General features: G+C 38.3%; 1 protein-coding gene across 1 annotated transcript in view; it reads right to left on the bottom strand.

The window, feature by feature from the left end:
* The window catches only part of LOC119909485 (exostosin-1a), a 65,586-nt gene that overhangs the window by 28,650 nt on the left and 20,463 nt on the right, over positions 1–16,473 (bottom strand). The window contains exons 4-5 of the mRNA XM_038727731.1: positions 9,868–9,987; positions 2,856–2,988 (exon numbers count right to left, since the gene is read on the bottom strand). Coding sequence (XP_038583659.1) covers positions 2,856–2,988; positions 9,868–9,987 — 253 coding nt within the window. The remainder of the gene's footprint in view (positions 1–2,855; positions 2,989–9,867; positions 9,988–16,473) is intronic.

Raw genomic sequence — 16,473 nt, 5'->3', positions numbered from 1 at the left:
ATTGGCTCCTACCATTGGATTTTATTCTCTGAATACTTTTTCTATTCTATTAGAAACAAATCCATTCATGCCCTACTGTATCTTTTAATAGTAGAAAATACAATGCAAAACTACAGCCCTGTTACATGACATATGTAACACCATTCAGTGTGTTTACATGCACACTAATAGATTATAGTCAGATTAAGGTGACACCCCAACTATGTAATACCTTGTTTTGACATTGTAAACAGCATTATGTACATGCTTGGTGTAAGACTAATGTGATAAGCACACAATCATTGAATTTATATGAAAGAAAAGATCACACAAAGAGCAGGATATATCTAGCTCTTAATGTTCCACTGTGTTCTCGCTAGTCGCTAAATAAGTGAGTTGTTTTTGCTGATAACAGGTGTCTGCTACTGCTTGAAACTGATAACCCAAAGCAGTGAAGTTGTGGGCAGTAAAACCAAAAAGATAAGTTGAAAGATGAAGAAAAACATTGTGTGGGTTTGTCACTTCAAATAACCCCTCTCGCATTACACATTTTTATCATTGTTAATTTAAAAATATTGAATAGTGCAGCTTTTTGAAAACAACTTAAAAAGTAAATGCCCGTATGTGAGATGCTCAAAATACACAATATGTAAATTGGGGCAGATATGGGAACACACATAGTACTACACACGTAATATTCACAACAACTAAAGAAGGCCAGGATTGCAGGCACATGGCATGCCCGGTGTTAGGTGGGTATGGGAACAGGGGAGTACACATCCTCATGAAAATGGGCGCCAGAGTGCTCTTTAGTGTAGCTCTATCCATCTCTCTGACACTGGGCCCCCCGACCAGCCATCTCAGGTGGGCTTAGCGGTATTTGTGTATCACGAGGGCTGCCCTTGTGGGGGGGGGTGTCACAGAAATAGGCTGAGTCCTTTTGCTTCATCTGAGCTTTCTTGGAAGGAGCTATGCCACCTTCATATTTATTAAACATATGCTTCTTTTATTACCAAAGTGTTTGCAGACAAATTGTTCTGCCAGTTAGAATCAATGACTTTTTAGTGAAGGTCTCACAAAGACCACTTGCACTGTGGGAAGTGTGGGACTCAGCATTTTGGGAGATTTACCTGTATTAAGAGGTAGTAGTCTGTAAATAGTGGCCTCAGCAGCAACATCAATTTTGAACATTCTTTTAAAATCTGCCTCTCTATGTCCCAAAACTTTACATCTAAAGATTTTAAGTCAAAGGTAACTGGACTTGCTTTGGATTCTTGAAAATGTTTTGCCTCCCTTCTTCAGTTCTAATTGACTGGTGGGTCATTTGATCTGTTTTGAACCTCAGTGGGGTCTTTCACACCTTGAGAGTGGTTAAGCTTCACGTGCGGGTCATTAGTCTTCCCGGCTGTAATGTGAGAGCTGTTAGAGTGACATTAAGTGTGAACTGGGAAGGGATATAGGGATATTGTAGAAAAAGAAAGAAAGATAAGATGAGTAAAGACGATTTAGCACCGTGGATATAAAAAAAGAGAAGGTCTGAGCATTTCAGGACCTCGGAGAGAGACTGACTGCAGCCGGGTCTCAATTCAAGGGCCAGAAGTTTTATTGATTGAGCCTTAAGTTTGAAAGCTCACCTTGCATTTTCTCATTAAATGAGAGGTCTTAACTTCACAGACTGCAAATGTCCTAATCGTGTCCTTTACCAATTGCAGTTTACATTGACAAATGCTTCCAACACCTCTGTCTCTAAGAAATATTTGCAAGTCTTATCTCTTTCCTGCACGAGAACAGATGATTGTGTACATATTTCTATTGAACATTATCTAAAAAGAGGAACAACTAGTATATTTTAAATGGACATTGTTTTTCCTCCCTTTTCTGGTGAGTGTAGCCCCATTATACCTACTCTCCTCTGTAAAGGTTTGTCCTCGCAGGTCCTGTAAAGCCCGTTGAAAGAGGATTGTGGAGTTATTGGCTGGTGAGGGCTGCTGACGTGTGTGAGTGTATGTGTGCCAAACCAGCCAGATGCTCAACAAGAAACACACACACACACACACACACACACACACACACACAGTCTCAAGTAGCTCCACTGCCCACATAACGGCACAACTTTGCACAAACAAAAGTAAAGATGTAAATCAAATCAAGATATTTTTACAGATCCTGAGGCCACTACATCTGAGCAGTAAGTCAAACATTTTCCAACTAGCAGGCAGAAGTTGCGACTGCTTTGCCATCAAAAGTTATGGGAAGGTAGCAGAGTGAGACCGTCATACACACAGCTTTGATGACAAGTTATTCCCAGAGCAGCAGCACTGGAGATGGCAGCAGCTAAATTAATGATTTACTGCTGTGACATAAACCAAACTGCCCCATCTTTCCTTCTATCCCTACCTTCTTCTTCCCTTAACCCTTGTGTCCGCAATTCCTCAGAGAAAGACAAACATCGATCTGAGTTACAGCCTCAATCTGTTGAGAATCACTCAGTCTGAATGCATATCTATACACACACCCACGCATACATGTAAACAAACCAGGCCACTTTCTCCTCACTCTTTGCCTCCAGCTTTAAGTTTCCGAAATCGGCTTCAACAGCAGTCTTATAGCAAGTATATATTATTTTTTTTAGTATTATTTCTAATGAGATTAATGGACATTTATTCACGATGTAATCATAGATAAGGATATCCTTTGGAAGTGTAAGTCATGCTTAATCTAAAAATATGCATATAATACACCGTTCCGTGCACCTCTTGCGGTATCATCTTTTCACATGTTTATGTATTATAAATATTTGGTGAAACTACAAATAGCAAAAAACAGCATCTAAGCAAGCCCGGGCAAACTCCTGATTTGACAAGATCAACACTTACCCAGTATGGCATAGTAAAAAGGGAACTGGGCAGGGTCAGTTGAGTATTGGGGGAGTGCATAGAGACCACCAGGTAGGGAATTCCACAACAACCGACTTCTGGACACATGGGAGTCCACACGATCCTGGATAATCTGATGGAGGGGATGGAGGAGAAAACATGTGAGGAGAAAGACAAGGAACAAAAAAAGTGGTCGAGATAAAAATGAAGATAAAAATTAAAAAACAACAACAAATACACAATAGGAAAAGATAAAAGGTAACAGAACGGGGACAAAATGGGAGAAAACACAATGACGTGCAAGTAAGGGGAGAGAAAATAAATTAGTCTTCCTATTTGGCTCTTTATTTCAGACACATGAAATCCCATTTTTAACTGAGTTGACTTAAAGGTACCAGTCATTCAGTATCCATACATACACATTCTGTATAATACCATATAGTATCATGTCCAAAGAAAACATGATGTTTTGGAGAGTGTGTTTTACAGAACAGCGACAACCATAAACACACGCAATTTTTGGAATAGAAGTTAAATTCATAGCAACACACAACGCAAAATTAATCCTATCACTATTGTATTTCTATTTTCCATCATTATATCTGATCTAAACACAATAAATTGGCCATATGAGCACAAGGAAACATCATATGGATGATTCAAGCCAACACAACCTTCCTCACAAGGTCTTTACACACTCTTCCCCCTCCAGACATGCAATGATATTTGGAAATAAAAGTAGCCAGATGTTTAGCTGCAGCTGGTGCTTGGGGAACTCTCTAGAAGGGGACTGACTCCACAGAACAAACTTGAGATACTTGACCTCCTTCACTTAGGGCATCAGCTTGCTCCCAACATGAGGAGTCCATTAGTTATTTAGCTAATATTATCCATCTGGCATGTTACCAAAGGTCAGCTTAGCTGGTTGAGTGTTGTAAGAGTGAGTCAAGTCTTCAGGGGGCCTTTCTAGAAAGAACACTGACACAACATCAACCTGCTGCTGATCAGTGGTGAAAGTACTCAGTTTACTGCATACATTTTTTTTACTCAAGTAAAAGTACAAGCCTAAGTATGAGACTGTGTGAGTGTGTATGTGTGTGTTTTAAGAACATATTTTTCAAAATAAAAACCTTGTGTTTAAACAAGTGTCAATCATAATTCAACGATAAGTTTAAAAAAATCACAGCCACTTTTGCAGTTTTCACTTATTAACACCAATTCCCATTAATTTCACCACAAAAAAGAACATTGCAACTTTCATCACAATTTTTTAGAAAAGCTGCAACAATCACAAAAAAAGTTTTCCTGTTTAAAACTAACAAAAACAAAGCATAATCATGTTCATCCCATAACCATACCCATGTGTTTATTATTGTACCAATGATAACTAAGGTCCCCTAATTATAGCAAAATATTTATTTTAACTAAAACTGTGATGTTTCCCTAAACCTAACCAAGTCGCTTATGTGCCGATACCTAATCAAACCTTAACCAGAGCACCACTGATCAACAAAAACCTGGTCTGAATAGTGCAGCATTTCACTGTTATTTTAAGGGGACATTAGTAATATACGCCTAGGCGGGGGCACTACACATGTACTGTCAAGTTCTGTTATGTTTAAGACATTTTCAGCTCCTGCCCATACTTGAAAATGGCCTGATTCAGGATTGAAGGACGCAAGGGACAACTCAATTATCTTCTTATTTGTTGTATTTTATTTCCAGTTCAGCAGTAGTAGTAGGGACAATATGTTGATAACCTTAAAATAAACAGCAACAAGCATATAACTTATTCTACTATATGTCTTAAATAAACACATAAATTGAAACAAGCATTGCATTTCCTTTTTGTAACAGCAATCACAGTACTATGAGCACTATTCATTCTAGCTCTATCAAAATTAACTTAAATTTATAAGAAAAACCCTCAAATATAATCTGAGGTTTAAATTCAATTAATTAACTTAAAGTGGTGAATCCATGAGGGCTTAGGGCCGTCCCACTGTCAAATCGTCAAGTGCGCGAGGGCTCTCTTGCAGACATTTTGAGCCCTTTTTAGACCCTTTTCGTGAGTATACATTTCAGACTTTGCCTGAGGGAATTGCCCACAGTTTATAGCGGTATGATGTGAAAGAAGAGAGAAGAGAGAAAAAAATCACGGCAAATCCGTGTTATTAGATGAAGAAAAACGTAATCAAACGAACATCGACATCAATGCTGATGCTAAAACCTGTCCCTCCAGAACAAACAATTAACTTTTGGTTCCTTCCTAGGCACTTCTTTCCCCTTATGTGAGATTATTACTTTGACAAAACATGTACATACTTACACAGAGGGACATGCAGCAGCACACAAACATGCAAGAGGTAAAAATCTAAAGATTACAATGTGAAAGATTATTATTGTGTACATTAATATATTTTATATTACATGTTATTATGGTTATTCGTTATAATGTTCAGATTTACATAATTGCATAATTGATTTAACCTTCTTTGGATGACTTTCTGATGTGATTTGTAAGGATTTCTCAATAGTCTCTTTCTTTCTTTCTGGATTACTGTCTCTCTGTGGATTCCAATCATTATAATGTTCTGATTCACAGGATATATTGGCGCATAACGTGCAGTAATGGGACATCATGGACGGACATATGCATGTATTCTCATACATGTACCACTCACCAAGAAGAAATTTGAGATATGAGCAACCTATGCTCCTTGCTGTTTAGTTTATTTATATTTTTGGTATTTTGGACATCTGTTTATTGATATTTTTATACTTGCACATTAATTGAAATTATGTAGCTTTCCACTCTTTCCTACTTTGTACTGCAAATGCTGCACTAACAATTTCCCTCGAGATAAATAAAGACCTCATCTTATCACAGAGTGACAAAAAATTGTACTTTTACTTAAATAAAATATGTTATTAACATTTTCAACTATATATTTAACAACTTTTCCCATTTAAATAAACAGAATAAATAAAAACAAAGTATGAAAGAACACTTTTTAGGCATTGTGGTTTTCTGACAGAGAGAGTATCTGGAGAATTGGCTTGGCACTTGCAGCTAGCTCTAAACATACACACACACACACACACACACACACACACACACACACACACACACTCCTAACACCAACTGTCAGGCTCGCAGTATGTGGTTCACTACAGTTATCAACAACGCCTCATTTCACCCATTTAGCCTGGTGGCGTGCTGGCTCTGAGATTTTAGCACATCTGGCCAGCAGTGTATGGCTGTCAGTGGGCTTCTGTTTAATTTCATACCCTGCTAGTGCTGGACATTTGTTGGTGTTTTCACTGTGATTTTAAGAGAAACAAATCCTAAAATGTTTAAATTATTGATCTGAACATAAATTGAACATACATGTATCAATATTTGTGGTCTGTTGATCACCCAGTCTGTCAGCAGGGTCCATATTCAATCTGAGTATGTAGTCTTTGATCGATAGCAGTTGGCTGCTTGCTAGTATGACACATTCTAATCCACTAGAATGGTTGCATTTATGACAGCTTCAGGCAAGTACAGCAAAATCCTTATCTTAACTTCATATGTCATAGTTTCAGTTCAACTTAATCTTTATCTTTGGATCTTGTGTCTCTTTCCTTATGATCTGAAAACGGTCAACATTGAAGGTAAAATTGATTAACCTTCTTCATCCTGATCAACTGAAGCACCAACTATTAAGTTACTGAAGACTCAATTAAGTTGCCTGACCACTGATGTACGCTTCTAAAGGCTACAGACACACAAAAAAAATATGGGGACCATTCATGCATGGTAACTAAGCTACACAACCAAGTCTGTACTTTACTATATTGAGGAAATACAGCTTGTATATGGCAGTAAATACATGTTTTATAATATACATCAATATACATTGGGTATTTTCTTATTCTTTGTTGTTTATTTTTTGTATATCTGTGTTTTCCTTTCTGTGCAATATGTATTGTAAAAATATTGAAAACCAATAAATATATCCAACCAAAAACATAAACAAACAAACAAACAAAAATAAATATACATGACTTAATGTGAGAGTGTGTATATTTTGAAAGCACAAACAGCACATTGTTTCTCTAATAAATGCAAGTTAAACTCATAACCAGTAAGTCCTTGCTCAGTGTAATACATTCAGGGGTTTTACTGCTATAGCCTTAATTGTTCTGGTATGACCAGAAGCTTATGGTAGCTGATGTTAGCAAACTTTTGTTAGATAATGTTGTGTAAATTCAAGCCAGTTTGCTGACAGTATGACTCTTCTCTACTTGTGCTACTATATTTTAGCATTTAACATTATCCTGTAATTGCTACTTGTTGCCTTAGTTGCCAATGTTCAGCTAAAGTTACACAGGCTTGCTTTAAATAATGAAGCTTGATTGCTGGGTTGATTGCGCTGAGTTTAATATACCGCTTAAAGGCACAATCCATACTCCAAATGTAAAAATGTAATTCACAAAAAAATTTACTAAAGGATTGTAATAATTGAATACAAAGACCAAATTAAAGACTAAATCTAAATTGGTAAGGTGTTCTGATGCAGTGAGAGTGGTTTTCCCCTCAAACTGCTGATTTTACATCTCTTAATTGCAATTTTTCAAAATATGTACTATATTACACTTCAAAGCCACATGCTGAAAAAATTCTACAACATTTCAACCATTACACTGTGGACAAAACACAGTGTCTAATCTCATTGTCATGTGTATGTAAATGACTGATGTCCAATGTTATAACAGAAATATATATCAGATGTTGGTCATGACACTACTCTCATCTGAACAAGCCTGAAGTTGAGTGATGATGGTGATTTCATTGTTATTGCAATGACAGACATGGTGACAGAAAGCAATGGTGGTAATGATTTCAGTATTTGAGGTAAAGGTGATGGTTGCAAACAATAATGTGTGCTGCAAGATATATCATAGCGATTGTATTGATGTTTATGTGATGCTTCTGCTGCAGATGGTGGTAATAAAGAGGATTATTGTGTTCTGTGTCTGTATTTAAAGATGCTACAGAGAGCAACGACTCATACATGAATAAGTTCACCATCTACACTTGAGCTACAGCGAGGTCATGTAAGCCTCTAGCTTTCTGGTCTTGGGAGCAGGTATATACACCCACACACACATAGTGGAGCCCCTCTAACCTGAGGGCTGCATGACAGTACAGGCCTTCCCATGTGGCACTTCACACTGCCTCTCCCGCTCACATTGTATTTGGATTTCAAGAATCAAAATACTTTATTCCAGTGTTATGTTAAAATCAACGTTACTTTTCTTTGTCAAAGTTTGGATGGCCATCTCCACAGCCTTCCACTCAGCCCTCACACATCTTGATAAATACATGAAACTAATTGTCAAGCTTAGCAAGTACCACAATCTGCAACTGGATGTTGGACTTCCTCACAAACAGACCCCAGATAATTCGAATTGGTGGTGACACCTCCTCCACTATAGTACTCAGGCCCCTCCGGTTCACAACGTACACCCACAGACAGCGACACCACCACCATCAGCAGGATTTCAAACAATGATGAGACTAACGTTTGGGAGGAAATCAACTGTCTTGCAGAGTGGTGCACAGAGAACAACCTACTTCTCAGCATCAGCAAAACACTCCTGTCTACAACAGTGGAGCTGAGGCGGAGCAGGTGAACAGTTTCAGGTTCCTGGGAATCAGAATCACAGAAAATGTCATGGTCATCTCACATCTCAAACCTTGTAAAGAAAGCTCAGAAACGGCTGTATTTCCTAAGGAAACTTAAGAAGGCAAAAACATTCTTGTTAGCTTTTACAGAAGAGCAATAGAAAGCATTGGTTTGGGATGTGTATGGACCAGGAGAAGAGGTCTCTGCAAGGAAGCAACCTGGTGATTAAAACTGCCCAGAACTTTATTGGTACCCATCCACCAAGCATCAGCGACATCGGAGAGGTGAGGTGCCTGCACAGAGCCCAAAGGTTACTAAAAGTCAGTACCCACTCCAGCCACACCTTGTTCTCCCTACTGCTGTCTGGCCAGAGATACAGAAGTATCGGCTGTCATACCACCATACTTCAGAGCAGCTTCTTTCCTCAGGCTGGGAGACTACTAAATACATTCTCTTACGGCCTGCCACATTACTGTTCCAGTTTAGTGTTACTGCTCTGATTTTTGATGTGATGAAATGACTATGTGCAACCTGCCCAACACCAAATGGCGAACAACCAATGTTAGCGAAAAGCTGCTGAACATAGTAGAGCATTAAGCAACTGGTGGCATTGATGGACCAAAACAGAGGTAAAAGGGGAGTAAATATTATTAACTTTTTCTTCTTCCCCCAAGTGGCAAAAAAACAAAACAATTATGCTGCTTTAAACATCACCATTTATGGATTGCTGTTGAGGTTGTGTGTAAAGATTTAAGTTTCCTAAGAAAATATGACCTGTTTGTTTATAAAAATTCTAAAATCAACAGCTGGCACTAATCATATTTCCCAGGTCATTAGACTGGATTCAAATTATGTCACAGCTACCTCAAATCTTCAAGGGTGGACATGTGTTTTGTGTGTTTTGAATATGTATTAAAGGTGACAACCATGATTTTTATGTGCAGACTGGTAGTGTTAACTGAAGATGTCTGAAAGCTGGTTAATAACGCAGTTTTGTAAAAGGCTAAAAGTGGCCAGGTGCCCTTGAGAAAGACAAATAACCCCCAGTTATAGTTTAGCTAGATGCTGTGGTTATTGTTAGAAGATAGAATTGTATAAACATGAAGCAAACATTGCTGGAAAAAAGAGGGCACTTTCAGCTAACCTTCGGTTAACGGTCAAAAAATATAACTGACAACTGAAAATTTCTTTTAAAACTTTATGTCCAGGAGGTGACTCCTAGCCAGCAGCAATGTACAGTATAGAACAAGACGTAGCAGTTTGCTTGATTAAATAAAGCTCTCCTGACAAAACTGAATCCAAAACTCCCATTAAGGCAATTTCTTCAAGCTTACCTCCAGTGTAGTTAAGACGATTTTGGCTACAGAAGAAAAGTAGGCGTCCCAGAGGAACTGAGTCTGCTGGCGGAGAGCCAAGATCCTGTCATGGCCCACAGACCGGGTAATGGAGGGAACCTGGAGAAAGAAAAGCAAGAGGACAAAAATGACAGTGGGATAGATTAAGTTAGATTTTTAAACAATGTTGAGTGTGGGGATGAGAATCGGTGTGTGGAGAAAAAGAAGTGTAAAGCCTGGCAGACAGGTAGAGGAAGCAGAAGTAATTTTGTGGACATGCTCAGAAGATCAGAGGAAATTCTTCCTTCCCTGGTCACACTTGGTTTCTTTTTTTCTTTTTTTTATGTGGGTTTGGTTCAGTTTGCATTCATACTGACTTGACATGGAGGGAATTTCAAACTCCCTGCTTGCTTGCTAAATAGTTTCCACATACTTTGCCAGCATGTGTTGTTCAGGTGTTACAGCTGACTCAGGTTGGTTTCTTGTTCTTCTTGTAGCTGGTTTGTTGGTTATTATGACAAGAAATATCATGAAGATTGCCCTCACACAATTTTGTGATGTTATATGTTTGCTTTTGCTTATAAACTAGCTTCATGAAATCTTTTTAAAAAACACAGGCAAAATGGCACAAGTAAATGGGATTGGGAATCAATCAGTTAGTCTATAAAATGTCAAGAAATAATTAAAAATGCCCATAAAAATTTCTGGAGTCCAAGGTGACGTTTTGATTCCTGCTTTATTTGGCTCCAAAGATATTCAATTTACAGTGATACAAAGAAGAGAAAAACACCAAAACATCACATTTAAGAAGTAATTTAAGTAACTGTAACGAGCAAATATTTAGTATTTTGGCTAAATGACTGTTGATCTACTATCAAATCTGTCACCAATTAATTTTCTCTTCATCAATCATTTTTGCACTACAATGGAGCTTATATGTTAACTCATTCCAGTTGTTATTACTCCTGTAACATAGTATCGAGGACACACATCGTGGGAGAGCATTCAAGCTTCAATGAGTCAACATTTTCATCTCTGTAGTGTTGAAGCACCTTGCCAAACATCATACATTGCTCCAGAAAGTAATAATAATCATGATTCATTTATTTTATTTGAAAAGTGACAAGAAATCAATCAAGTTTTGTTTTTGTGCCTCATCCTGTTAATCTGCTTTAAAGGATTTATGCAACGGCAATGTTCCAACAAACTCTGCAGATCTGCTTGGAGCCCAAATACTCTGTTCGTGTTGCACCAGAGGCAAATTGAGGTCCCAGCTCACATTGTCATGGAAGACATGAGCAACTGGCTTTTGGCATGCAGCAGTAACACCCTCGGGGAGAAGCAGTGGATGGATGAAATCAAGGCAGACGAGGATCCTGCCAACCTGACCATCCTGATGGAGGAAGATGGAGCAGGGTGCTCTCTTGATGCTCAGTTTGGAGAAAAACAAACTACCTCCTTGATGTGCTCAGACATGACCTTAGCTGCCCCTCTCAGGTTGATAATGAAGCTGAAAAAGGAATAAGCAGCCTTACAACCAATATTTCTGAAGAGCCTCATCTGCCGTCAAGAGGTGGTGGATTTAGAACCCAAGACCCTTCTGGTGTTCTGGCCACAAACTGAACACCTCTTCACTGATGGTTACAGTGCCAACCTTTCAAACATGGCCATGGAAAAGCCACTGTGGTCTAGAAGACACACGGTGACTGATGGTGCTAATATCAGCTTGTCAAGAACAACTAGAAGTAAAACACCAGTTGTGATCCAGGAGAAGGTTGTAGACTATCAATCAAAGAGTCCTAAGCTACTTGAGCTTCTCCTCAAGTTGTAGAGCTTCATGGAGCCTAATGAGGAAGCTGCAAGCAAGAATGAGCCTGTCTTTGATGTTTGCTTTTTTTACTGATTTTCCACTGAAAGAGTATAAACTAATTTCACTTGGATTTTATATCCCCACACACTCAAATGTTGCACTTTTTCAAAAATAAAGTTCAAATAAATCAAAATTAAAAGGGAACCCATGTTGCCTATCCTTACATACTTTGTGGCTGTGGTTACAACAGATTTCTCGCCCATTCATTTCTATGAGGAACAGGGTGAGATGTCAAAGCCGTGTTTACTTTGCACCAAATGGCATCGTCAAATTGCTTGTTTTGTCTGGCCAACAGTCTGAAACATGACAAAACACAATAACTTTCCAGTTTTGTTTGTGAAAAGCCAGAACAGTCTGGAGCTCAATGCTCTAAAGACAGTAGAGATGGTCGCAGACTTTAGAAAGAGCCCAGCCCCACCCTCCCCCATCATCCTGTGTGACTCCCCAGGCACCGCTGTGGACTCCTTCCTCTTCCTGGACACCATCATCTCCCAGGACCTCAAGTGGGAGCTAAACATCACCTTCATCACAAAGAAGGATGTACTTCCTGCGGCAGCTGAAGAAGTTCAGCCTGCCAAAGACAATGATGGTGCACTTCTACAATGCCATCATTGAGTCCATCCTCACCTCCTCCATCACCACCTGGTACGCTGCTGCCACCACCAGGGACAAGGGCAGGCTGCAGTGTATCATTCGCTCTGCAGAGAAGGTGATTGGCTGCAATCTTCCTTCTCTTCAGGACCGGCACACCCCCAGGACTCTGAGGTGTGCAGGAAATATTGCAGCTGACCCCTCCCACCCTGGATACAAACTTCCTAGGCAGGAGGTTGCGGTCCATCAGGACCAAAACCTCTCGCCACAAGAACAGTTTCTTTCCGATGGCAGTGGGCTTCCTCAACAAGGCCCGGGTCCCCACTGTCAGTGACTCTCATGCCCCCCTCCCCAAACTCACACACACCTCATAGACTCTCTTGACCCCACACTTTACAACAAAGCTCAACTGTGCTTTATGCTCATGTTACCAACTTTTGCACATACTTGTCAGCATTGTCTTATAGTATTATTGTATTTTTATATATTTTTTGTACACTTGTAAATTGTTTTTGAACTCCTTACTTTTATATATTTATATTAATATTTATGTTTTATGTGTACTGTAAGCACCAATTCATACCAAGGTAAATTCCTCATATGTGAAAATGTACCAGGCAATAAACCCAATTCTGATTCTGAAAACAAAACAGTCTCAGAAATCCCTTCATTCACCATATAGACTGAAGACACACTTGGAGGTTGTGTTGCTGTTGACGTCACTGGGATCTGTAGACAGCAGAGCGAGGTTTAATTGTTCAGCTCTCTGAGGCGGAATATAAACAACACCAATCAAATCAGCTCAATTCTCTTCCCCTCGATTGACTCTAATAGTGTTTATGTTTCTCAGCAGGGGCATTGTGTGTTTTTGTGTGTGTCTGGGCATCTGTGTGTTGTGCATGTCTCCTCTCCACAGGGGGAATAGAAACGCTACATATTAAACAGCCAGGTATTGCAGTTCTCAGTGATGTAATTGAAAGTAATGAGATTCAACTCTCTCGGCAGGTGTTTGAGCTCCGATGTGTTGAACAGTGTGTGAGTGTGACAAAGAGACAAAGAGGGCAAGCATCCAGAATCTGTTCACTGACCAGAAACACGCTCTTGTTATTATAGTATTTTTATAATATTTTACAGATGTTGTAATTTAGACCAAATAATTAAATGATTTATTGTATAGTGTATTTAAATGCATTTAATGACTTCTTTTAAGGTGTTTAGTTGTGCAACGAAGCCCAAATCCTGAGCTGGAAAGAGTCTATTGTGACACTTCCTTTCCAGAAACTGATGGAACTCTTGCCACCTTGCCAGCTGTCTCAGTACAGCTGTAAACAAATTAAGCACCTTCAAGGTGTCCTCAAAGTATGGAAAGCTTAGTTTTATAAAAAAAAAAGCTTACAAAGAAGCACACAAGTTTATCACATGTAAAACACCTTTTCACGTCTAATAAATCAACACATGGCAAATGAGTTATTTCGGCAGTTTACATGTAAAAATGTCAACAGATATATCCTGCTTAAACATGAATTTTTGATGTGCTTTGGGGGTGAAAAGTAATATGTTCTTTGTTGAATTAGTTTATCGATTCGTCTATTGATTATTTTTTGGATTAACCCATGTATCATTGAGTCTATAAAATGACAGAAAAAAATGAAAAGTATCCATCACTATTTCCCAGAGCACAAAGTGGTATCTTCAAATTGCTTGATATAAAACTGAGAAAAATGGCAGATACATTTGAAAAGCCTGAACCAGAGAGTTTGCTTACATTTTTGCTTGTCTGAAAAAATAATGTATCATCAAAATTGTTGCATAAATCGTTTTATTTCAATCACTAATGTATAAATCATCTAAGTGCTTTAGCTTTAATTTAGTCCCATTTGGCTTCTGTATTATGCAATTTAAATGACAAATACAATTAAAGAACAGGGAAGAATATGAGAAACCACAGAGCCACTGTACTGAATTACACTGTTTGATAGTACCATTTAATAAGCAATAAATGCAGCTTTTAATCAAAAATTGTTATTTAAAAAGGCAACTGCCCAATTCCTGTTCCTCCAAGTTATTTATTGTTTTCATACAGGTGGTAGTAAAGGAGGAAAACACAACTAAACAACAAACAATTTTCACCAGGTTGGAGGGTTTACATGTGACAGGTCATTGAGTGTGTTGCTCTCAGTGATCAGTAATTATGTCAATGTTAAATTGACTCTTAGATAGAGAACTAAATGTAAAGACAACATGCACCAATGGAGTCACTTACACTCTGTGAAGACACATTCAGGGTTGCCAGCAATCCAAGATCTCCAGTTATGCTGATGAAACAGCAAAACTCTGCAATTTGAAAATGTGGTGAAAGTGCAAACCCCCAGGTACAAAGCTTTGAATGAACTGTCACTGCATTGCTGACTAATGTGGCTTTTTGTTTGGGGCTTGGAGCAAAGCATTTTAGTGCTTTTTAAACTGTGTGCTTTGTATGTTGCACTTGTGTCTGCAGAATGAGCAGGAAATCCGAGTTTTGCTGTTGTAAATTACCAGCCACCTTCTAATATATATCATTTTAAATAAGATTGTCCAAAACTGGGGCAGCAAGGCATTTTTTAGGGTTGGCAGCTGCTAGCCCATGCCACCTGGTTGCTCTCTACGTCATAAGATGAAAAAATGTGTGCAAATCAGTCATCATGTGATTGATTTATCGTGTTGTGTACTAACAAATGTCAGGTCAGGTTTTATCCTGAAAGCCTTGGAATTATTTATTTTTCATCCCTGCCTCTATATGTCAGCACCAAAACTAACTCTGTAATAAATGTGTACACCCTCAGTGTTTTTAACCCCGTCAAAACATAATACTTGCTTCACACAGATTATTTTAGCCAGCAATTAGCAAGCTTTTAGATAGATGGTTTTGTTCTGTTGAAGGAAACAAACCAACAACAAAACCTCTAACACCATTACTGCATCATTTTGCGTCTCAGTAATGTTTAATAATAAAAGGCGGCTTTATTTCTTCTAAAAGCCAGTTTGTTTTTAGGCTTGTGTATATATTAATTAGGCTTGTCTTGTCATATTAATTAAAGGGAGACACACATACTGTCCCCAACCCTCAACACACACACAAAAACACACACATTCAAATTTATGTTATGTGTTATGCTGTCCAGAGGGCAATACAGGTCATGCAGGTGGCACCTAGTAATATGGAGGGTAATTAGAGATTGTAAATATCACCGCTGCCATAATTAAAGGGAACAGAAGGAGATCAAATCCATCTTAGACAAAAATAGTTCCTGGAGGAGGTGTGAGTGACTGTGAATATCACAGCTGTCGTGTCAGAATAAAATACAATTTACTACATATAAAACACATGGCTGCAATTAGATTTCTCCCCTTCTCTCAATTGAACTGAAAGTCTAGTCATCATGTGTGTTGATAGGCACTAATAGCCAATTATGCACTTTGTGCTGCAACTCAGGCTTCCTGCTTTGGATAATTAATGTTTTCCATCCATTAGTGAATTTTTCCTCAGATTCTGTACCTGAATACATGTGTAAAATTGCTTAAACATTCAAATCAAACTGATGAATCTCTTGTTGCAGCTCTATTTGACGACCTATTGTTTTGGGGCACACATCTGTTCCCAATGAGTTTCACAGCAATTCCTGATTTATGTGTTATATGCTTCTGTGTTTGTCTTTGTGATTGCTCTCGGGGATCTTCCCAGAGATCCCTGAGGGATCATCGGGGAAGAATTTGGCATTTCACCATACTGGCACTGAAAGGGCACATTTTATCCTTTGATGCTATATAGTGTGAGGAATGTTTGCCTTATTCATCCAGGTCACTAACTTCCATCCACATACCTTCTGTAATTGTATATGTAATAATCATTTTATTTCTATCTATCCCTCAATGTCACTTCTTAGTATAGTCTTTTTATAGCATTTTCTATTCAGTTTCCAGTATACTTTATGTATACATATATAATATATTATACTATATTCATTATTATATACTATTTAATATACTATACTCATACTATATAATATTTTATATGTGATATATTATCCAGTACAATATTAAACTGTTTACAGCTGTTAACAGCTTACATAATATACTACATCATATTTCTATTTTGATACAACATG

The sequence above is a fragment of the Micropterus salmoides genome, unplaced genomic scaffold (assembly GCF_014851395.1).
Source record: "Micropterus salmoides isolate LMB-PRFRI ecotype aquatic unplaced genomic scaffold, ASM1485139v1 Ms_hic_scaffold_18, whole genome shotgun sequence".
Classification (NCBI taxonomy): Eukaryota; Metazoa; Chordata; class Actinopteri; order Centrarchiformes; family Centrarchidae; genus Micropterus; species Micropterus salmoides.
This window is presented reverse-complemented; position numbering and strand designations above follow the sequence as displayed.